This window comes from Rana temporaria, chromosome 9 (assembly GCF_905171775.1).
Source record: "Rana temporaria chromosome 9, aRanTem1.1, whole genome shotgun sequence".
Classification (NCBI taxonomy): domain Eukaryota; kingdom Metazoa; phylum Chordata; class Amphibia; order Anura; family Ranidae; genus Rana; species Rana temporaria.
The window spans coordinates 130771667-130795831 of record NC_053497.1 but is presented as its reverse complement, the minus strand read 5'-3'; the positions used below and the strand labels follow the sequence as shown (position 1 = coordinate 130795831).

General features: G+C 44.2%; 1 protein-coding gene across 2 annotated transcripts in view; it reads left to right on the top strand.

Annotated features, from left to right (window-relative positions):
• Positions 1-24165, top strand: part of PNPLA7 (patatin like phospholipase domain containing 7) — a 413102-nt gene that overhangs the window by 132428 nt on the left and 256509 nt on the right. For both annotated transcript variants that reach the window (XM_040324512.1, XM_040324513.1), the window contains one exon: positions 150-308. In XM_040324512.1, coding sequence (XP_040180446.1) covers positions 150-308 — 159 coding nt within the window. The remainder of the gene's footprint in view (positions 1-149; positions 309-24165) is intronic.

Genomic DNA, 24165 nt, shown 5'->3' with positions numbered 1-24165 from the left:
AGCAGCCATAGGAGCCTTGAGGAATTTCTAACACTGTCAAAAACTAAAAGAAAATACTTGGCCTGAAGTACCATTTTGAGGTCCACTTTAGTACTGATTGTAATTACAGTAGTTCTTAATCTAAATCTTATAATCTTTAACCCTTGCAGCCTATCCTGAAGAAATCTGTGACAGTGACGGAAACCCCTTCTGTTGTCTATCATTACACGGAGGAAGATCTACTTATCCCAGAGTTTAGTGTCAATAGACATCTCAATGCTGTGTTTGAGGCTGCAAAAAAGGACCTCTCCACTCTGATAAAGCTTAAGGTAAGTTTATTTTGCAACCAAGAATTGCTTTCTGAAATATGCCTGGTTGTGTTAAGGGAGGCCAGCAGGGGTTGCTGCTGAGCTGTTCTACAATATGAAGCGTTATCTGATAGTCATGCCTCCAAGGCACAGAAAAGTGACCATGCTACGTTTTCCATTGCTTAGGGATCCAGATTTAGGCACTTCTTGTATCGCGTCATGTGACAAGTGCATTGGCCTTTCATACAAGCAGTTTTTAAATAGTAACTCACATTCTAGTCTAGAGAAGTTCTCATATAGCTTTTGCTAATATTGGGTCAGAGGTCATGATTCAGATTTGGGTGAATTTAAGAGGCTGCACTTAGGTGTCATATAGCAGTTATGGAATTGGGAGCCTGTAAGGTCTACTTGTGCCTTTTAAGGCTCGGTTCACATATTTGGCTCACAGCAGGGGTCCGGTGCATGCTGGTTCGCCAATTCAGGTCCGATTTCTGCTCGAATTTTGGGCTGAATTCGGACCTTAAAACGGACCAAAAGACGTACAGCGTTTTTCTGCTAAACGCACCGGAGATATGTGAACCTGCTCCATAGAGAGCCGGTCGAAATCTCCTGCTATCACGAATTGGATGCTGTGAACCCAGCCTAAATGTATGTTGGATGTTTACTAATGCAGTTTATTCATGTGTGACCTTTGCTGTCTGTATTTTTGAGACTGGCCTCCTATTTATAATGAAGGCAACCTGTTTTGAGATAACTATGTAGGCTACCATTGGCGACCTAAACTTACTAGTCCCCCAGGTGCAGTGCTTACCATTTAGCATAAACAGCCTCAAGTATTTGGCCGGTGAAGCTGGATCTGCTGACCTACTTACCTGCGTCAAGCCAGTAATCTGGACAGTATCAAAGACAATGGGGTTGATTTGCTAAACCTGGAGAGTGCAAAATCCGGTGCAGTTGTGCACGGTAGCCAATCGGCTTCTAACAGCTTGTTCAATTAAGCTTTGACAAAAAAGTGGAATATAGAGGCTGTCGATTCTGACGTAGCCTGGAAATGATTTCTGCCTGGCTGTCTTGCTTATAGTTGCTTTCTAAATTACCATACTGGAAAAAAACATGCAAATGGTCCACACCCCATACCATTGCTTTAAAGAAAACATGTGCGTTTATAAAGCATATTGATGTGCTTTACAAGTTAGCATAGTGTTGCATGCTATTCTTGTAAATGGAAGAGTAGTAAAATATATAATTAATAGGGGGAGAGCTGGTCAACCTAAGTAATCTGTCAAAGTCATTTCACTAGCTCTCCTCCAGTAGACTACATTTTATGAATGAGATGAAAAACACAGGCCCTGGTGTGGAGTAACGTAGAGGTTATAGCAGTCGCCATTCTTCATTATTAATGAGCCCCAGAGTTTTGTTATGTTACATGCCTTATGTTGCTTTGAAAACTGTTATGGTAAAGTGTAAAACCGTGTTAAGAGTGCCACGAATATGTGAATATGCTAAATTAGTTCCACAACAAAGCTGCTCAATACGTGCTACAACCATAAGTGCACTTACAAACATGTATAATAACAAGCATGAACAGCGCTAGGAAAAATACACAGAGAGTGAACGTAACAAAGAAAAACGAAATCTGTATCACTGTGTTACTTCTCTTGATACACTATCCACTTATGCATCAAATACATCTATTCAAGTGCAGGGTAGGACGCCACTGAAAAACAACCCGGTACTTCAAATGTGACCCACCGGGGCTTGGTCACAGTGGTGGGAAAGATGAGCAGGACAAAGGTTTTTATGTGCATCATTGGCCATGAAGGGCAGGTGTGTGTAATGAAAGTAAATGGATTCAAAAAGGGAAAAAAAGGAGAGAGGCGAAAACCATTTTTTTAATTATTATTATTATTGTAGAATAACTGTATAAAGTAAAAGTTAAGAAAGGTATATGAAAGAAGATGTAAGTGAATGTGAAAAATAAATAAAACAAATAAATAATGTGATATGAAATAATTTTACTTTTTTTTTTTTCACATCGACTTGCATCATCTTAAAGTGGCGTTCCACCTGTTGTTTTTTTTTTTGTTATTTTTTATGCCTTCAAATCTTAAAATAAAATATAACTAGGGCTGGGGAAATTAAAGATTAATTCCTCGATTAATCTTTAATTTTTTTGATCGATCAAAATTCTTGACGTCACCGGACAGCCTGGACAGTGAAACTTACCCTGCTTGATGCGAGCAAACTGCCCCCATTGGATTGAGGTACCTTTGCATCTGTGGAGCAGGAGGATGCATCACGCTCCATCAGGGGAAGGGGGAAAAAATAACCATCGTTTTCCTGTCCTGAGCAGTTTTGTGCAGACAATTCTTTGTGTATCGGCAACCTCTGTTCCGTGCGAAAGACTGTTCAGTTCAGTTTTATTTTCAGGGTATATTGTCAATAAAATGCGATCATGTTTGCTTCCAGAAAATGTAAACACTCTGGTATGTCTGCGTGATTGGCTAAAGTGATGCCTACTATAAAGTGACTGACAGTGAATATACTAGATACGTTTTATAATTAAAGTTAAACTAACTTTCTACGTTTTTCTTAAAGTTTAATAAGAAAAAATTACTTCCATCAGTGCTACAGTTTGAATTTAAAACCTGATTTGTGTGAACTGTGAAGTTAAGTCATGGATTGTGGAAACTAACTAGTGTCGGGTGATTGTATATAGTGTATACCACATTTACCACTGACTAATACAGAGTTGCAATGCAAGGAGATCAGCTAAAAAGTAGTTGGATCTGTGTATGTGCGTTTATAATTAATCGAAATTTGTCGATTAATCGAACACAAAAATTGTAATCAGTAACAGCCCTAAATAAAACATTTTTATACTCTGAAAGGGCGGTTGCTATGCGGAAGTAGTTCTTCTGCCTCTTCTTCCACCCCAGTGGATCTTCTGGCTTGTCCTACGTCGCCGTGTCTTCTTGTGAATGAGCCGCGCTGCTTTCTGGGAACTGTGTGTATCCCAGGAGGCAGCCGCCCATTCACAAAGCGCCCTGCGAGTCGCGCATGCGCAGTAGGAAACGGGCAGTGAAGCCGTAAGGCTTCACTACCTGTTTCCCTTAGTAAGGATGGAGGCGCCAGGACCGAGCAATCGCCAGCGATCGCTGTCGGAGGACCAACATCGCGGGCGACTAGGACAGGTAAGTGTCCTTATTAAAAGTCAGCAGCTACACTGTTAGTAGCTGCTGACTTAAAAAAAAATTGCAGGTGGAATCCTACTTTAATAAAAAAAAAATCATTAATTATTAATTTATATTTTATCCTCTTTCCTTTTTGTTTTTCCCTTCTTGAATCTTGATTCATTTACTTTTATCACATACACCTGTTTTCCTTTTTCCCTTCACGGCCAACAAAGCACAAAAACTTTTGTCCTGCTCATCCTCCACACCACTGTGACCAAGCCCTGGTAGATGGGATGAAATGTGTTGGAGGGCCTGGCACACGCTAGCTGAGGCAGCACACAGCCATATTCACATTTGAAACACTAGGTCGGTTTTGAGCGGCATCCTACCCTGCATATGTCTACACTTCTGGATTTGTGTTATGATGCCAGTTCCCACTCTCTGCACACTGGTGGGACATCTGTTATCCTCCAGATTTGAGCTGCGCTCTTTACCTGACCACATCTATTCAAGAGACATATATGTGTGCAAAACAGTCCCAAAGACTTATGGTGCTTCTTTGACTGCTTGACAAGCAGGCCACTGTGCTCCAATGTGCAACGAAGACCATCAGTATGTAGTGCCACATGCTTCCCTTCAAAATAAAGACTCGCTAGAGAAATGTGACCCTATGCCAAAATAGGCCAAAGGACACCTTTTTTGATGTAAAGACCATGGACCACTGCCAATTAGTCAGATCCGCCAGGATCCAGTAATCTAGCCTTATACTTTCACCAATGCAGAGGTAAAGAAAGCGCATCATTGCACACCAATATTTATTTGAATATAAAAAGTTTTTCAATTTTATTATTGTACTTGCATATAAAAGTGCCCAGACATGCACTTAGTCCTAAGAACCACTGCTGTTCCACCCCCGGGAACCTGCGTGCGCTCCAACTCTGGGGAAAATATGTCACCAAATTTGACACCTCTCTGCTGAGCCTTTATTTTGTAGGGGGCAGCGCACAACATGGAACCCTGAAGCAGTTGAGCTATATGAGCTAATCTTGTCTGTTAAGAACAGGAAACTGAGGCTCACCATAATTGGACAATCGAAGTATGTAAAAACGTTGCCTGGTCTGATGAGTCTCGATTTCAGCTGCGACATTCAGATGGTCGGGTCAGAATTTGGCATAAACATGAAAGCATGGATCCATCCTGCCTTGTATCAACGGTTCTGGCTGGTGGTGGTGTAATGGTATGGGGGATATTTTCTTGGCACACTTTGAGCCCCTTAGTACCAATTGAGCATCGTTTAACCACTTCCTTACCGCGTCATTGTGAAATGACGGCGGCAGGAACCCCTCCTCGATCCAGGAGGACGTCATGTGACGTCCTGGGCTTTCCGGGTGGATATCTGAATGATGCCTGCAGCTAGAGGCATCATTCAGATATCCTTTTCTCCTGCCGGCGATTCTGCACAACGTAAGAACGATCATAGCGGCGATTCCGCCGCTAGATCGTTCTTACAGGCGGCGGGAGGGGACATCCCCCCCCTCCCGCCGCCATCCGGTGCTTCTCCGGGCTCTCCCGTGCCATCGGGGGCCCGGAGAACGAATCGTCCGGCGCTGGCAGGAAGCATAGAGATGACTGGTGACCAGATGGTCACCAGTCATCTCTATGACCGTCGGAGGACCCGGGCGTGATGTGATGATGTCACGCCCGGGTCCCCGTAAGTAAACAAAGCCGCAATTGCGGCTGCTAAGCAACCGTAAGCATGAGATCGGTGAATTTTTTTTCACCGATTTCATGCTTTCCAGCCTGGAGGAGAGATGTGGGGTCTTATTGACCCCGCATCTCTCCATAAAGAGTACCTGTCACACACATTCCTATTACAAGGGATGTTTACATTCCTTGTAATAGGAATAAAAGTGATAATAAAAAAAATAAAATAAAAAAAAAAGTGTAAAAAAATAAATAAATATGTAAAAAAAAAAAAGAAATAAAAAATATTTTTTTTAACGCCCCTGTCCCCAGAAGCGAACGCACACGCAAGTCCCCCGACATATGTAAACGCCGTTAAAACCACATATGTGAGGTATCGCCGCGTGCGTTAGAGTGCCAGCAACAATTCTAGCACTAGATCTCCTCTGTAAATCTAAACTGGTAACCTGTAAAAAATGTCAAAGCGTCGCCTATGGAGATTTTTATGTACCGAAGTTTGGCGCCATTCCATGAATGTGCGCAATTTTAAAGCGTGACATGTTAGGTATCTATTTACTCGGTGTAACATCATCTTTCATATTTTACAAAAAAATTGGGCTAACTTTACTGTTTTGTTATTTTTTTAATTCATGAAACAATTTTTTTCAAAAAAAAAAGGCGTTTGAAAAATTATTGCGCAAATGGCGTGCAAGATAAAATGTTTCAATGACCGTCGTTTTATTCCCTAGGGTGTCTGCTAAAAAAACATATATAATGTTTGGGGGTTCTGTGTAATTTTCTAGCAAAAAAAATATGATTTGTACATGTAGGAGAGAAGTGCCAGAATAGGCCTGGTATGGATGTGTGTATAACTGCCCTGTATGGAAGTGGTTAAACGCCACGGCCTACCTGAGTATTGTTGCTGACCATGTCCATCCCTTTATGACTACAGTGTACCCATCTTCTGATGGCTCCTTCCAGCAGGATAATGCACCATGTCACAAAGCTCAAATCATCTCACCACTGCTTTCTTGACTATGACAATGAGGTCACTGTACTCCAATGGCTCCCACACTCGCCAGATCTCATTCCAATAGAGCACCTTTGGGATTTGGTGGAATGGGAGACTCACATTCTGGATGTGCAGCCGACAAATCTGCAGCAACTGCGTGATGCTATCATTTCAATGTGGACCAAAATCTCGAAGGAATGTTTCCAACACCTTGTTGAATATACACCATGAAAATGATAGCAAAAGGGGGTCCAACCCGGTACTAGAAAGTTGTACCTAATAAAGTGTCCGGTGGGGTATTTGATGCACAAGTGGATAGTGTATAAGAAGAAGTAATTGAGACAGACTTTGTTTTTTTCCCCCCTTTAAATGTTTATTATGTAATTTTCAAAGCACTGTTCTTGTTTACATACATGTATACATGTCATAGTAAAGTGCCGATTGACACGGCACCCTGCTGTGTCACACCGATTTTAACACCTACTGATTTTCTGACATGCCTTCCAATGTGACTCCCCTTCATATCCATGTTTGTAATTGTGTTTCTGTAACACTATATTGCTATTGTGTTTCTGTTGTTTTGGCCCACCCTTGTGCATTGTATTTGTTGTTTGGGGGGAGCAGTATCTGGCTGACTGCGTTCTTGTTCAATGGTGACAGGTTTTAAAAACTTGAAATCCCTTTTCCTTGCAATTATTGAGAACTGTGCAGGCATGTCAGGCAAAATCTCAAAATCCCCTTTAGTACTTTATCAGTAATCAGACAGACTTGCCATGCTATAGAGGAAGACAAAGGAATAAGTGTCACTGTGAGCTTTTGATTAATGTTATCCAGGCTACAGTTTTAAGGATCTTGTACCAGACAGATCAATACCTATTGATTCATACGCACTGCAGGATGAACATTCTAAGAGGAAACAACGTTTTTTTTTTTAATATATAAATCTTTGATGGAATTAGTAACATTTGGTAATGTCAGACAGGTGCTTTGGTGTAAATATTGACACTAATGCTGGACTGCAGTAATCAATAAAGGATTTTGAAGGCAGTCGATCCCAGCATCCAACTGAGAAATTATTATTATTTTTTTCATCATTGGAAGTCAGGACAGGTCCTCTTTGCTTTATTTAGCTCTCATTGTTAATGCTGAGACACAGCTCCCCTCATCTAGCACTTTCTTAGTGCTGCTCAATGAATCTTGCTTGTATGGTTTGCTGAGTTTCGTTAAATAAGCAGAAAACGGTGTTCGGCTGAAAAGTGTATGTCAGTGTATGTCAGATCTTAATGTTAGAATTCCTTTTCTCACTTTCGTACATTTCCTGGTGCTTTACATAGATTTCTTATTCCCTGTTTGACGTTTTTAAAAGTGGAGTTCCACCCAAAAATGGAACTTCCGCTTATCCAGCTCCTCCCCCCCCTCCAGTGTCACATTTGGCACCTTTCAGGGAGGGGGGAGCAGATACCTGTCTAATACAGGTATTTGCTCCCACTTCTGGCGAAAGAGCTTTGAGCATCTCACGGAGCACTGTTCATTCCATCATCCGAAAATGGAAACCTACCAAGACATGGCCTACCACCTAAACTGACAGGCTGGGCAAGGAAAGCATTAATCAGAAAAGCAGCCAAGAGGCCCATGGTTACTGTGGAGGAGCTACAGAGATCTACAGCTCAGGTAGGGGAATCTGTCCACAGGACATCTATTAGTTGTGCACTCCACAAGTCTTGCCTTTATGGAAGAGTGGCAAGAAGAAAGCCATTGTTGAAAGAAAGCCATAAGAAGTCCCATTTGCGAGAAGCCATGTGGGGGACACAGCAAACGTGTGCAAGAAGGTGCTCTGGTTAGATGAGACCAAAATTAAACTTTTTGGCCTAAAAGCAAAACGCTATGTGTGGCGGAAAACTAACACCGCACATCACCCTGAACACACCATCCTCACTGTGAAACATGGTGGTGGCAGCATCATGTTGTGGGATGCTATTCTTCAGCAGGGAAAAGGAATCTGGTCAGAGTTGATGGGAAGATGGATGTTTCCAAATACAGGAAAAAGACTTGAGACTGGGGCGGAGGTTCACCTTCCAGCAGGACCACGACCCTAAACATACAGCCAGAGCCACAATGGACTGGTTTAGATCAAAGCATATTCATGTGTTAGAATGGCCCAGTCAAAGTCCAGACCTAAATCCAATTGAGAATCTGTGGCAAGACTTGAAAATTGCTGTTAACAGGCGCTCTCCATCCAATCTGACAGAGCTTGAGCTATTTTGCAAAGAAAGGGCAAACATTTCACTCTCCTAGATGTGCAATGCTAGTGGAGACATATACAAAAAGACCTGTCATCCACCAGATCCGGTCAATTAGGGGCATTTTTTTCAAAATTATTATTTTTTTTTTTAAATTATTTTTTTTTTCTAATTCTGAATTTTCTAATTTCTGATATAATATTTGCTATTGTCTTCCAGCTTCTCCTCCTGGCCAATCAGGATACATCGGGATGGCCGGGAGGAGAAGCTGAAGAAGCCGTAGAAGGTTGAGTGGGGGGGGGGGGGGGGCGTGTCACTGTGGAGGGGTGACTGTGGGCTGACCTGGGGGTCTTACTATTGGTTTTAATTTTAGTTTTTACAATTATTTATTTTATTTTTTGTGACCTGAATCCAGGGAGTAAATGACTACAGTGGACGATGCATGATGATGCAAAGCTGGTACCATCCTTCTGTTAAAAAAAGCATGTAAAGACATTATCAAGGGAAATGTCTCTAAGAGTTAATAAATACCTGGAAGTGTTCTTGTTCTGTGCTCTCTATATGTCACCCTGTGTAACAGAGACAAACGCATTAATTAGTATCCATGCACTTTACATGAAAATATGCCAAGTCCACTTTAATCTAAAGATGTTATTAGGCTCACTGGTTCTTTAAAATAGTTCATTGACCAAATCATTTTTTTTTTTTAGACAATCCATTAATAATTATGTGTTCTGTGCATGTTGTTGATAAATCAGCCAGCTATTCCATACATGGATATTTTTATCAGTCAGTCCATATTTTGCAGTTTGCCTTTTTTTTCTATCTTTATTTAAGGAATGTGGGTTGTACAAAAAGCAAACATTTTGATCAATCATATCTAGTAACAGGCAATAAAAATAACTCCTCACATAATTTTATGTACATTAGTGGGGTGGCAATCAAGGTTCCATAACAAAGAAATACTAAGACAAGGAGACTGTGGTCTAAAGACTCCAACAGTTACATCCTGCAATTCAACCAGAACAGTAGAGGAAACCTCCGAGCCAGTTAGATACATAGTTGTAATGGACATGTGTAGACCATTGAGTAAGACCAATAGGCAGAGAGAGAACAAACCTATCCTTATTGATCGGGTACCGAGCCGTTACACTTTAAAGGGCTAAACTTAAATAGTATACTTCATCTATGTTGTCTTTCAGTCCTGGATTAGCAGGAGTGGTACCAAAAGGTCACTGCAAACCGGGGGAATTTTCTCATTTATAGGAAGAAAAAGGAAAAAGATGAAATCTTGCATGGAGTGCCAGACCAAGGGCGATTTGAGGGTTATTTTGTATTTTTTTCCATTTGCAAATTATCGCTCCCAACAGTTGTCTCCTTCTCACCAAGCTTCTTGCTGATACTGTGGATGCAGGATGGAAGATCGCATAATCTATGGTCTGCTAAGGCTCTCATTACTGGTGCGCAAGCTTCATAGAGTAAAAAACAAACTTCCTTTACCTTCCCTGGTTAAGATCGCACCGCCCCCCTACCCCCTTATTTATTTCTCACACACGCCCTCTCCGAGACACTGCATTTAACTTTGGGAGGATTTCGGTAACATATGCAGTGCTTTCTATCCAGAAAGCAGTGGGCAGGACTGGGTGTAGGCAGGTACAGATTGACAAGCTACAGACTGTGGCGCAATCAGGCACAGCCTACACGAGAGTAGTAAGTCTCTGAGAGTTCAGGAGCAGTGCAAAATTGTTAACACCCCATCATAGGAAGCTGCAATACATGGACTTCACTGGCAGAATCAACAATATTTGTAAGACTCAGCAGGGGGTCCAGAGAAAGCCACATATAGAGAATATAGATATATAGAGAATCGCAGCAAATTGTTTTATTAAAGTGATACTAAAGCCTTGGTTTTATTTCTTTTGAAAATAAAAACATATACTTGCAGTGATTTAGCACAGAGCAGCCTGGATCCTCCTCCTTCTCGGGTCCCTCACCAGCGCTCCTGGCCCCTCCCTCCTGCTGAGTTCCCCCCACAGCAAACCGCTTGCTATGGGGGCACCTAAGCCAAGCCGCTGCCTCTGTGTGTTCATTCAGATACAGAGCCACAGCCCGGCCCCGCTCCCTCTCTCTCCTCATTGGCTCATTGACTTTGATTAACAGCAGCGTGAGTCAACGGCACTCCGCTGCTGTCCCAGCCAATTAGAAGGGAGAGCCATCCGAGTCTCTGGTGCAACAACGCTGGATCGTGATGGGGCTAAGGTAAGTATTAGGGGGGCTGAGGGGGAAGCTGCACACAGATGTTTTCTTATCCTAATGCATAAAATGCCACTTTAATTTGGAGGCCATAGTTCTACTTTAAGTGTATGAAATGGGCATGTGTATGATAAAGGTTGCCTTTAAGACCCCTTTCACACTGAGCCGCCCATAGTGTCAGTGGTAAAACTCTGCTATTTTTACCGCCAACGCGGATGTGCAGCGCATTTCAGCCACTAGCGGGCGCTTTTAACCCCTGCTAGCGGCCGATAAAGGGTTAAAATCGCAGCGGTGGAGGAGCGGTAAACGGACCGCTCCTTCACCGCTCCAAAGATGCGGCTAGCAGGACTTTTTCTACCGTCCTGCTAGCGCAACGGCTTTCACACTGGAGACAATGGAGCAGCTGTTTGAGGGCAGATGGCAGGTGTTATTTTTAACGCTATAGCTCCTGCAATATGCCCTCCGTGTAAAAGGGGTCTAAATGAAAGAATGTGTGAAGCAGGAGTTATCTAGTTTCAAATTTTCCTTCTGTTAAAAGTTTCATACATGGCAGTTCTGACAGTTTTATCTTTTAGCCAAAGAGAAAATAATGGCACTCTTCAGTATAAATCTAGATTTTCCTAGCTTGTGACGGAAAATATAAGTTATATGAAGACAGGAGGCGAGTATCTTATGCATTAACTTTCTTTATTAATGCCCATAGCAGACATTTTTAAAAACTTTTCTATTAACTTTTAATGAAAGAATTTTGATCAGTGAACTACAACTCCCAGCAGTCCTTGCAATCCGTAACCACGCCCAGGTCGGTGACCTCTATATAATAGACTGCCCGACTAGGAACCTCCTCTTTCTTGCTGTGAATGGTCTTGTCAACCGGAGGTCGTCGTCTTGTCCGTCAGATGTCGATCTCTTGGATTGTGGGCCGGTCGGTGTAGGTCCGAAGGATCCAGAGCTTGGTACGGGGTTGCTTGCCGAGTCCCAACTGGGACGCTGAGATCATTTCTACCCAACGAGGGTTAACAGTCGTTCCGACCCAACAGGGGTAAGGAGACGTGAACTCTTCGGAATATCCCAATCTGGGATCATAACCTGGTACGATTTTCAGTAACCTGCGAAGAAATCAGAAAATATACATAATAGGGTGGGAAGGGAGGGAAGATACTCGCCTCCTGTCTTCATATAACTTATATTTTCCGTCACAAGCTAGGAAAATCTAGATTTATATATCAGACAGGAGGCTCATATCTTATGCAAGTTTAAAGCTAACATTTAATTCTGCAGACATAATATGCATACCGTTACATGAGACCTGTATATTCAACATTTATGGTAAAACCGCCATGGATACATGATCTTGTGGTCTAAAGTAAAACTGGCGGAAGGTGGTCTCAGAAGACCAGTCGGCCGCCATTAAAAGATCGGAAAGGGAGCCTCCTGCCGTGACTACCTTGGTGGCCATGGCCCCTCTAGCGGAGTGGGCTCCGAAGAGGGACACATCAATACCGGCCATGTCCATGGCAACTCGGACCCAGCGCGCTAGCGTGGCCGACGAGACTGGAAAATGTGGCTTGACGTAAGACACCAACAATTGCGACAGACCCGGGGAACGCAAACTAGCGGTTTGTAGTTCATATGCCTGAAGGCATCGAACCACGCAGAGGAGTGGGTGAGTAGGAAAACATGGGTAGAAGACCGATTGGATGCCGGTCTTGGTCCTGCGTACCACAGAGAACTTGACTCCTAGTGGTGAGAATTGTCGTCTAGAGATATCCAAAGCTCTGACATCGGATACCCTCTTGATGGACACTAGGCAGAGAAGGACTGTCAGTTTAACGGAAAGGAGTCTCAAAGGCAGATCTGGGTTATCCTCCCACCTGGCGAACATATCCAGCACCTTGGAAACATCCCAGGTTGCTTGGTATCTAGGCCGTGGGGGACGTTGGAATCTTATGCCTCTTAGGAGTCGACAGACTAGTGGGTGTTTGCCGACAGGTAGGGAATCTACGGGGCAGTGGTATGCCGATATAGCTGATCGGTAGACGTTTATAGAGCTGAACGATTTGCCAGATTCAAAGGAGTCTGCCAAATAATTCACCACTAATGATACAGGGGCTCGTATGGGATCGACTTGCCGTCGATCACACCAACGCACCCAGAGCCCCCAGGCTGATCGATATGCCGATCGAGTCCCGGGGGCCCAGGCCAGGGCGAGGAGGTCCCGAGCCGACTGTGAAAGGATGTTGTCGGCATCCGTGATCCCGAAACCAGCCACGCCAAGAGTGGTAGGTTGTCCTCCAAGATTAGGGGATGCGGATCCCCGCTCGGATTGGTGAGGAGGTGGGGAGAATGAGGCAAGAGCCTGGGGTGATCTGCGGTCATCCCCAGAAGGAGGGGAAACCACGGTTGGGTCGGCCACCATGGTGTGATCAGTACCACCGTTGCTTCCAGTGTGGCAATCCGAATGAGGAGTCTGGGGATTAATTGGAAGGGAGGGAATGCGTAGTGCGTGCCCTCCGGCCAAGGTTGGTGTAGAGCGTCGACCGCATAGGCCTCTGGGTCCGGCCTCCAGCTGTAGAAGCGGGACAGCTGATGGTTGAGTCGTGAGGCGAAAAGGTCTATGAAAAATGGGCCCCAGATCCGTTGCAGATGGAGAAATACCGCACGGTCCAGTCTCCAATCGCTGGAATCCCTCAAGTATCGAGAGTTCCAGTCGGCCACTGAATTGGAAACGCCCGGAATATATTCCGCGACGGGGGTTATGTTGTGATCTAAGCAGTAGTGCCAAAAGTCTTTCGCGATGGTCGCTAAGACTTTGGATTTGGTACCCCCCAGGCGGTTGACGTACTGGACGGCCGCTATGTTGTCCATGCGGAAGAGAATACAGCACGTAGAGGTATGTGGCATAAAACTCCTGAGAGCGAAAAACGCTGCCAGGAGCTCTAGGGCGTTGATATGGAGCTTGGTTTCCTCTACAGACCAAGTCCCTCCTGTGGAAGCCCTGCCGCATCTGGCGCCCCAGCCCCTGCGGCTGGCGTCCGATTCTATGACCACATCCGGGTAAGGATTGAAAATGGTCCTGCCGTTCCATTCCACGGCATGGTGAAGCCACCATTTCAACTCCTCGATCGCCTCCCTGTCTAGGGGAACTTCGTTGGTGTACCTGAGTCCTTGTCTCAGGTGCATGATTTTGAGCCGCTGTAGGGCTCTGTAGTGTAATGGGGCCGGGAAAATAGCTTGTATGGAAGCTGCCAAGAGGCCCACGAGACGCGCTAGCGTGCGTAGGGACAGGCAACCTTTGTGTAGTGCAGCCCGGATTTCTTTGCGTATTAAAGCGAGTTTGGTGTTGGGGAGGCTGAGGGTGGATTGGATGGTGTCCACCGTAAAACCTAAAAATTCCATCGTTTGAGAGGGAATCAATATCGATTTGTCCTGGTTGACAATGAAACCCAGTTGAAGTAACAAGGACACAGTCCAAGACATGTGGAGATGGGCTTGAGCCTCCGAGAAAGCCAGGATGAGGATGTCGTCTAGGTAAATGACCAGACGTACTCCTCTGCTTCTTAGTGCCGCCACCACTGGCTTCAGAAGTTTGGTAAAACACCAAGGGGCGGACGACAGCCCGAATGGGAGGCAGGTGAATTGCCACATCCTGCTCTTCCATGGGAAACGTAAGAGGTGTTGTGATTCTGGGTGAATGGGAACCGTGAGGTAAGCATCCTTCAGGTCCACCTTCACGAGCCAGTCCCCTGGGTGTAGGAGGTCTCGGAGGTAGTGAATACCTTCCATTTTGAAATGTCGGTAAACGACATATTGGTTCAACTCCCTGAGGTTGATTACTGGGCGATAGCCTCCGTCTTTTTTGTGAACCAGGAATAAATTGCTGATGAAACCTGGGGAGCAATGATCCACCTCTACTACTGCCTGTTTGGTCAGTAATTCTCGCAGTTCGTTGTCTATTAGAGCAACGTTCTGGTTTGCGAAACGGATGGGTGGAGGCATAACATTGAGTGGTGGGGGTGTCATGATATCCACGGTGAACCCTGTGACAGTGTGTAATATCCACGCGTCTGCCGTAATCGCAGACCAGGCGTGGGTAAAATACCTGAGACGTCCCCCCACAGGAATGTGAATGAGTGGTGTGTGCATTATACTCACCAGTGGGAGGTCGGGATCGAGGGTAACCGCGTCCACCTCGTCCTCGCCATGGTCTGCCCCTTGGTGGAAAAAAGGGTGCAGGTTGCGCCACTGGGGCGGCGTAAGATTGATTCTGCTGGTACTGGTAATGTACTGGGGCTCTATTTTGTGGCCTATAGGACGGGGCACGGCCGGCAGAGCGGCCTCTATTTCTGCCGGCCCTGTTAAAAACCTTGGGGGTTCCTGCTTTCCTCAGTGAATTTTGAGCCTTGTCCAGGCTTGTAAAAAGGCCTACAAATTTGTTGACGTCCTTTAGCAAGGAGTCCCCAAACAACATACCGTCGGCCGACGGTCCAGGTTCTGACTCCGCCAGATGGGCTAATTGGGGGTCGAGACGCATCAATATAGAGCGGCGTCTTTCGGTCGAACATGCCGTATTGGCAGTGCCGGCCAGGCATATTGCCCTTTGCGCCCAGCCTCTCAGCTGTTGTAAATCGACCGGTTGCCCGGATGCTGCCGCCTGTTCCGACAGATTAAGAATCTTGGTCAGGGGCCCCATCATGTCTAAGACACGGTCCTGAATAGATCGGAATGATCTTTCTACCCCTTTCCTCTGGAATTTGCCAGATTTCATTAAGTATTTACTTAAGATAGGGTCTATCTCAGGGGTAGCCACCACCTTATTAGGTATGAGGGGCCTGGGGCATTCCGCCCTGAGTTTGTTGCGGCAAACCCTGTCAAGGGATTTTCTGGCCCATAATTCAACATATTGGTTGACCTCTGGTAGCGGGGTCCATTCTCCAGAACGCGGGTGACTAATAGCGTTCGGATCAAAGAACGGTTCTCCTAGGGAGTCTAGGAGAATATCTCCCTGCGTGGCAGGGGTGGCAGCTGTGGTGAGCGCCGTCTCCCCAGCATCGTCCTCATAAGAATCCGGCTCTGACTCATCCGATCCCTCTAAGGGGTCATCAGAATCCTCCTGAGGGGAGTCAATATAGGAGTCCGGTTTGGCCCTTCTTACGGCCTTAAACCCTTTAAATTGTATCTCCCTGGGGTCCAGGGGTCTAGTAGAGAGTGTATGATGCTGGGGTTGGTAAGCCGAGTTAGGGTTTACCTGAGGCATATTATTTCCTTCCCCTGCCGGGGAGTCCAACACCGCCAGAGTGTGTTTACGTTTTTGGGTGGCCTTGCCTTTCTTGGTCGGTGGTTCGTCGCCATGCGGCGTCGGTAAATGTGGGGTCATGGGAATATGGCCCCTGGAGGAAGCAGCAGAGGTCAGGGCAGCCAGGATAGACTTGTTAATAAGCTCCTGAATTTGGACAGCATTCAGGGCTGGGGCTGCATCTCTAGTAGTGTTATCCTCCATAGGATCGGTAGGGGCAGGGAGATCAGACATGCTGCTGTTTGAGAAACTATATTATGCTCAGGCTATTATGCTTAGGGTAAATCTACAATCTCCAGGAACAGTAAAGTTACTGAGCAGGCAATCGCTATGAAAGTTATAGGGATTTATCTAATTAAGCAAAATTATTATAGAATTATTATAGAATTAATATAATGCAGACAGAAACCAGTACCAGCTCTCTCCTCACCGCCGCAGTGCAGGGACTGACGTTACAGCGTGAGGAGAGAGCCTATGCTAGCTGCCTGTGAGGAGGGAGAGTCACATGTCCTGTGACTCTCCTCCGATTGGTTGCTCTGTCACACCAGCGCTGAGACGTGCAGGCGATTCAGTTAGTGGAGAGTGTGAGGGGGGAGAAGGACCCCTCCCCCCTGCGGCGCGCGGGAAGGACGGGTAAGCGGCGAAAATGGCGCGGCGCCTGTGTGAGGTGATAGATGCACCTGATAGGGGAGACACAGGGGGAAAAGCCGATCGATGTAATCGCAGTAAAAGACGGCGCTCAGCGGAGCGCAGCAGCAGCAAAATATCCCAGTGAAAAGCTGGGGTTGGTACAAAACTAAATAAGAAGAAATACCTTAATAAAACAAAATAGGAGGAATAGTAACCCAGTGAAAAGCTGGGATTGGTAGGAGGATATATATATATATCCCTAATCCTAATAATCTCCTATAGTAATAAAATAATAATAAAATAATAGTCTATATCTACTGACAAAGTAATACAATTATAAGTAAATGAGAAAATTACAATGGAGTACTTATCTTTGCTATGAGCAGAAAGAAAGAGGAGGTTCCTAGTCGGGCAGTCTATTATATAGAGGTCACCGACCTGGGCGTGGTTACGGATTGCAAGGACTGCTGGGAGTTGTAGTTCACTGATCAAAATTCTTTCATTAAAAGTTAATAGAAAAGTTTTTAAAAATGTCTGCTATGGGCATTAATAAAGAAAGTTAATGCATAAGATATGAGCCTCCTGTCTGATATATAAACATCTGTTAAAGTGTTGTAGCATGGAGTGGCTTATAGAATTTTTATTTTTTAATTTTTTTTATACAAATTATCTTTTAGTTAACACACAAAATTTTAATCACATATGTAAGTTAATTAGGAACACATTAACACAACAGATGCACCAACTTTACCTTGAGATAACAATGGCAAGATCCTGTGTGGCACAGTATGGTTCATGTCCTGCTAGGTGTGTACATACAGATACAATCGGGGGATGAGGAATACTAATAATAAATGTTTGGCGTTAAGTGTGTAAAGCTGCCCATAAATGGTTAAGATCTCCAGTGGTCCCTGCTGAACCGGCTGAGATTTTAACCATCTATGGGCAGGCTGAATGTACCCAAGTCAATCCATCAAACTAAAAATTAAAATTTTCAGGCTATATCTGCATTTTAAATGATATTAAAATGTGGATTTTGAGTAACAAAATATCAATTGAAACTAACCCATTAAACTAAATATCAACTGAAAGATTGATCTTTACCAATATGCAGTTTGAAGAATTATTGATTGAGCATATGGCTGGAGGTACAGTACATGATCATTTTTAGTAGCTTAGTCATGCTTCTAAAATCATTAGTAATCCTACACAAGGAGCAGAGACTAATCACTAAACTAATGGAACAAATGAATTAGGCCCCATGGGCATCATCCGTTCAGTCACGTTTTTTCAAAGAAAATACTGATTCAGTTTGCACGTCGGTTCAGTTTATATCGGTTCAGTTTACATCAGTATACATCTTTTTTTTATTATTTATTTTTTATTTTTTGCCTTAGTTGTTGCAGAGACAAATCACAGGTGACAAAGATACGGAATGGACGTAATTGGATGGCATTCATTTACATCTGTTCAGATCCATCTAAATGGAAAAAGACACAGCCTTGTTCCGTTTAAAATACGAACACAGATGTAGGCTGATGTAAATGGATAATCATCAGTTTACATTCCCCTACCCATAGATATAAAGGGGAGATTTGCTAAAATTCGTGCACACAGAATCTGGTGCAGCTCTGCATAGAAACCAATCGACTTGTAACTTCAGCTTATTCAATTAAGTTTTGACAATAACAGCTGATTGGTTACTATGCACCTTGGCGTCAGATTCCGTATGCACCAGTTTTGGTAAATCTCCCCCAAATTGTGGTTCAGTCTGAATCCGTCTGAAAAACGCCTGTGTGAAAGGGGCCTTAGGCAATCCATGTATCCCTGTGGACAGGCAGGTGTAAACAAACTTGCGAACTTGGAGTCCATAGATCCCATCCATAGAGCAGAGCAAGCTCTGTCCATGTCTGCTATGCATAAACTGAGCAGACACAGACCTCTTATCCGCCTGCTTTGTTCTGATCAGCAGGAGATCAGCTGACAGATCCCCTGCTGATCAAATTTAAGTGTGCCCTGTGTGAAAGGGGCCTTACTATAGAGCAGATCTGAGCATTTTACAGCCCCATGGCCACATCTGACCCTTTAGCTGTTCCTGTCCGACCCGCATGTCTACACTGTCAGCATGCTTCTCTGAGTTTGTCTGCTTCCTCATTGTAGAAGCTGACAGGCTCACAGAGGCACGCTTAAACATGGCTGTGTGGAGCGCTGCAAGAACTGGACTTTTGCTTGTGTAACCTGGACTGAGAAGCTCAGGGAGATTACTGGCAGAGCAGCAAACACTCGAAGGAGAGAACCTGAAGAGCTGATCCAAACAGCAGGGATGCTCGGCTTTGGTGAGAGAGCATGCATTGCCTATAGACAGGGTTTTTACAAATTTGCTTTGAATCTAGGAGCCAGCTAAAAAAGTTAGGAGCCAGAAAACACGCAGCCGAGCTTGTGCGCATAATTGAGTAGCGCCCCCATATGTAAACGGTGTTCAAACCACACATGTGAGGTATCACCGCGATTGGTAGAGCGAGAGCAATAATTCTAGCCCTAGACCTCTGTAACTCAAAACATACAACCTGTAGAATTTTTTAAACATCGCCTATGGAGATTTTAAAGGGTAAAAGCTTGTCGCCATTCCACGAGCGAACGCAATTTTGAAGCGTGACATGTTGGGTATCAATTTACTCGGCGTAACATTATCTTTCATAAAATTAAAAATAAAATTGGGCTAACTTTACTGTTTTATTTTTTTATTTAAAAAGTGTATTTTTTCCCAAAAAAGTGAGCTTGTAAGACCTCTGCGCAAATACGGTGTGACAAAGTATTGCAACGACCGCCATTTTATTCTTTAGGGTGTTGGAATAAAAAAAAAAAAAATATATATTATATATATATATATATATATATATATATATATATATATATATATATATATATATATATATATATATATATATATATATATATATATATATATATATATATATATATATATATATATATAGATAAAAGAGGCCAAGCAGGGAGATGTCAAATAATAAAATTATTTTAATTAAGAAAAAAAAAAACAGTTTTTACTTAAAAATAAATAAATAAATGCTATTAAAAAAAAGGCTATATGAAGCTACTTAAACCAGCTCCCCCCCCACACTCACCATTAGGCAAAAGACGCCAGATGATGGCCACAATCACTTCCTGCTCTTCTCCACTTTGGGAAGGAGATGGGCGGGCAGTAAATACAGATAGAAATCCCAAATAGTATTGCTGGTTGTCTCTTGTCATACCAGCGGCGACCACAAGACGGCGCCAGACTACCGTAGGAATTATAGTCCTGCAGTAGGCCACAAAGCCGCGGCCTAAATTACCGACCGGAGCGGCGCTCCGCGATCGCGCGGCGTGGAGAATGGAGACGCAGGATACCCCAGCTCACCCCAGGCGCCAGGTCGCTAATTCTAGTCGCAATTGCGACCTGGCACCCGGGAATTATCGAACTCTGGCCTAAGAGACCTTCAAACACTCTTCCACCACTCGGCTACCCAACCAAAAGGTGTCGTTCACAAGTTCTTCACGTCAGGATCTTCCGAAATCTCTGCTGTACTGAACTTGGGGCTCTCTCCTTCCAATGATGGCAGCTCTGCTATTTATCTCCCTGAGCCTGTCAGGTACACATCCTCTCTCTGAATGCCAGATAAGTTAATTAACCCCTGTGCTTTTACCAGCCTGCCCTTACTCCAACATTGTGACCAGTAGATGACATTTCTTCACTACTGCTTCTAATAATCATGAGCATGCACACTATTTCATGAGCAGGTGTACCCATTATCCTTAGCAGGAAAGGTGTTTTTTTTTTTTTTATATATGTTTACTTACTTAGGAACCTTCCCAGGTCCAAAATTAAAGGATACAGCAGGTAAAATAAGTATTGTACACACCGCCATTTTTCTAGGTAAATATATTTCTAAAGGTGCTAGTGACATGAAATTTTCACCACATGTCGGTAAAAATCCATGTAATCCATACATACAAATAAACCAAAACAAATAAATCCAGAAATTAAGTTATGTGTAATAAAATGGAATGACACAGGGAAAAAGTATTGAACACACAAACTGAAATGTATTTAATACTAGATACAAAATCTTTTGTTGGTAATAACGGCTTCAAGACACCTCCTGTATGGAGAAACTAGTCGCATGCATTGCTCAGGTGTGGTTTTGGCCCATTCTTCCACACAAACAGCCTTCAAATCTTGAAGGTTCTGTGGGCTTCTTCTATAAAAAATATATTCTTTCCATAGATTTTCTATTGGATTCAAGTCTGGTGATTGGCTGGGCCATTCTAGCAGATTTATTTTCTTTTTTTTAAGCCAATTGAAAGCTTCCTTGGCTTTGTGTTTTAGATTATTGTCTTGCTGAAATCTCCACCCTCTTTTTATCTTCAGCCTGGTAGATGGCAGCAGATTTTTATCTAGAGTGTTTTGGTACATTTTTCCATTCATCCTTCCTTCAATGATATGAAGTTTGCCAGAACCATATGCTAAAAAACAGCCCCAGGCCATGATGTTCCCACCTCCAAATGTCACTGTTGGTATGGGGGTGTTTTTGGGGTGATGTGCAGCGCCATTTGACATGGTGTGTATTATGGCATTCAAAGAGTTCAATTTTGGTCTCCTCTGATCAGACTATATTCTCCCAGTATTTCACAGGCTTGTCTAAATGTTGTGCAGCAACCTTTAAACAAGCTTCAACATGCTTTTTCTTCAGCAATGGAGTCTTGTGTGGGTGGGCGTGCATACAGGCCATTGCCAATGTTTCCAATGCTGCAGCCACTGTGCAATGACACCGCCATCTTGACTAAGGGAAACCTTCTACTAATACGAAGGGATATTTGCTTTGTGAATGGGCTGCAGTGGAAGTAGAGGTGGGGGGGGGGGCTTCCAGCTCAGTCAAAACCAGGTACCCCTCTCCCCTCTGCGCCCCCCTCCCCACCCCCCAAAAGGTTGCAAATGTAGCAGGGGGGGCAGACAAGCGGAGCTTTCCCTTTTGGTTGGATCTCTACTTAAATTTCACAAATGATTCATTTGTGTGTGATGTATCACTGCTTCATGCTGTTGTGTAGCTTACACCATAGTGAACCATATGTCCCACCTATTTAGCAACTAATCGCTAATGATTTTAGTAGCATGACTGAGCAACTTTAAATAGTCCATGTAGCTCTAGTCTATGTTTTGGATGTGATTTTGGGCCTTGGCAACACAGCAGTTAATGTCTCCTTACAATTTCTCAGGAGTCAATGTCGATCCTTTTATAAGAAACTCTTTAATTATCTTGCTTATGAAATGAATCATGATACAGATCCCTGATCTGAACTGAATCTGCCTTGAATAATTACAGTTCTGAGCTCGATAATTATATTTAAACAACACAGCCCTTCAGCTATATCCTTGCAGCACCCTCCCACATATACATCGACGGGACGTTATTCGTTGTCAGCGCAAGGCAGCAGTGCTTATTATCTCCTAAATATACTCACTATCTGTTCCCTGTCTGTTCTCCTTGTTCTGTCCCATCCTAATTTAAGTGTCTTCCTATTGTGTATGCTCCCGAATTCATGTGTAGCCAGCAGTATGTTAATTGTTATATGACAAGCAGGGTGGGGGGGTTCACATAAAGCAGGGGAATTTTTAGGTTTTGTGCTAAAGCTGATTTACAAAAACTTTAAAGCTGAGCTTCAACTTTAAATCGTTAAAGAAGTTGAAACAACTGAGGTTCATCACAGACTCCGATTTTTTGCAGGTGACATACAAATGTGCCTTACCACTCTCCTCTCGAATCTTTTCTTAGTGCTAGATGACTTTGTTATCCTATTAGGCCTGCATAGGACCAGCTAAGTTAAAAGCCATGTCCATCACTTTACTATCGCAAATACTTGCTACCTTACAAGCTTTTTCCCATTTCGATGTTCGAGCACCTTGTCTTATTTAGGCAACACTTAAACCCCCTGGTACGTATGCCTCTGTCAAGCCAATTTTCCAAAACGTCTTTCAAGACAGCACCTGAGAGATCATGGCTCCTCCTCCCACATGAAACACCTCATCAATTAGGTCTTTAATAGGAGGCCTCCACATTGCTTCCATCAGTTTTTTGTGTTTCCTCCTGCCAGAGGAACACCTCTGGTGGGAGTCGTGATCTCTCAGTTTTTTTCCTGAGAGACAAAAAGGTTCTCACCTGTCTTTTATTTTTCTAGGAGATGATCCTCCCACTTGCCACCTGCTGGTTGCCCCCATGGGCTCCCTCTCCCGTGCTCGGGGAGAGCCTGTACGGCCTGGGAGTGCCACCCTAGTTTTTTTCTTCGAATGGGCGGTTTTGCTGTGGTTCCCGTTGGTCACCTGCATCGCGGGACGGTGGTGGTGGGAAATGGCAGCCGCCATTGTTCTGGTGGCAGAGGAGAGCCTCGGTCGCATCCTGTATAGGAAGAGGCAGTACTTCCGGGTCGGCGTGCAACGTCATTTCCGGCCGCAAGCGCAGGGGTAGAGGGCAGGGTCACCTGGTGCCTTAAATTTCCGGTTCCAGGTCAACGCGGCAGGGTTTTTGAATCTGGAACTGGCGTTCTTTACCATGCAGCCGCATACAGCTATGAGAGTGATGGAATGGAGAAGGGGGCAAGCCAAGGCACCAGCAAGGCCAAGGTAAGGGACTGGGTCCTCTCGCTACTCTGGGCCGTTTTCTCATGTGGGGGGTTACTCACCATTCCCCCCCCCCACCCCCCCATCTCTCTGGTGGTGCAGTGGCTAGTGGGTTAGCATGTCTGCCTACTAGCTGGGGACTTTTCAAAAGGTGGTGGTGGTGGCTTGCGTGGCATAGGGAAGTGAGAAGTGCTCTTTCCTAGTGCATCTGGGTGTGTTGATCTGTGCTGTGCAGCAGCTCTCTTAACGTGGTCCCTTGTCTTTTTTTTTTTCTTCTGTTTGTGCAGGCCAAAAGTTCTGTCCAACCAGTCAAGAGAAGGTGCCCTGTCTGCAAAGAAAAATTAAATGAGGCTTGGACCAAGTCCCTTTGTGCAGATTGCATTGCAAATTTAGTCAGGAAGGAGTCTCCATCCTTTTGTGGCGATTTAGTGTCTACTATTAAGGATGAGCTCCGTGCTAACTTTCGAGCCTTTAGGTCAAACCTTAGAGAAGAACCAGGTCCCTCAAGGGAACCCAGAATGCTGCAGCCATCTTCAGAACCCCAAGGCGGATCTCAAATATTAACACGGGGTCCAATCTTTCAGGACACTTCCCAAGAATCTGCTTTCCTTGCCCCAGGCAAAACAGATTCTGAGGAGGAGAAAATGTAAGCAGATGTCACTTCTAAATGCAACATTTTGCTAGAAGAGGTTGGAGGACTTTTGAAAATAATCCATGCTACCTTGGGGATAGAGGAGGAAAAGATGGAGCTCTCCCTACACGACCGCATGTACACAGGTTTGGGGGATTCAAAGGGCTGTACCTTTCCAGTTCATTCAATAATCACAGATATGATTAAAAAAGAGTGGTTGGAACCTGAGAAAAAGCCATTTTTTTTCCCGGGCTCACAAGAGAAGATTTCCGTTTGGGGAA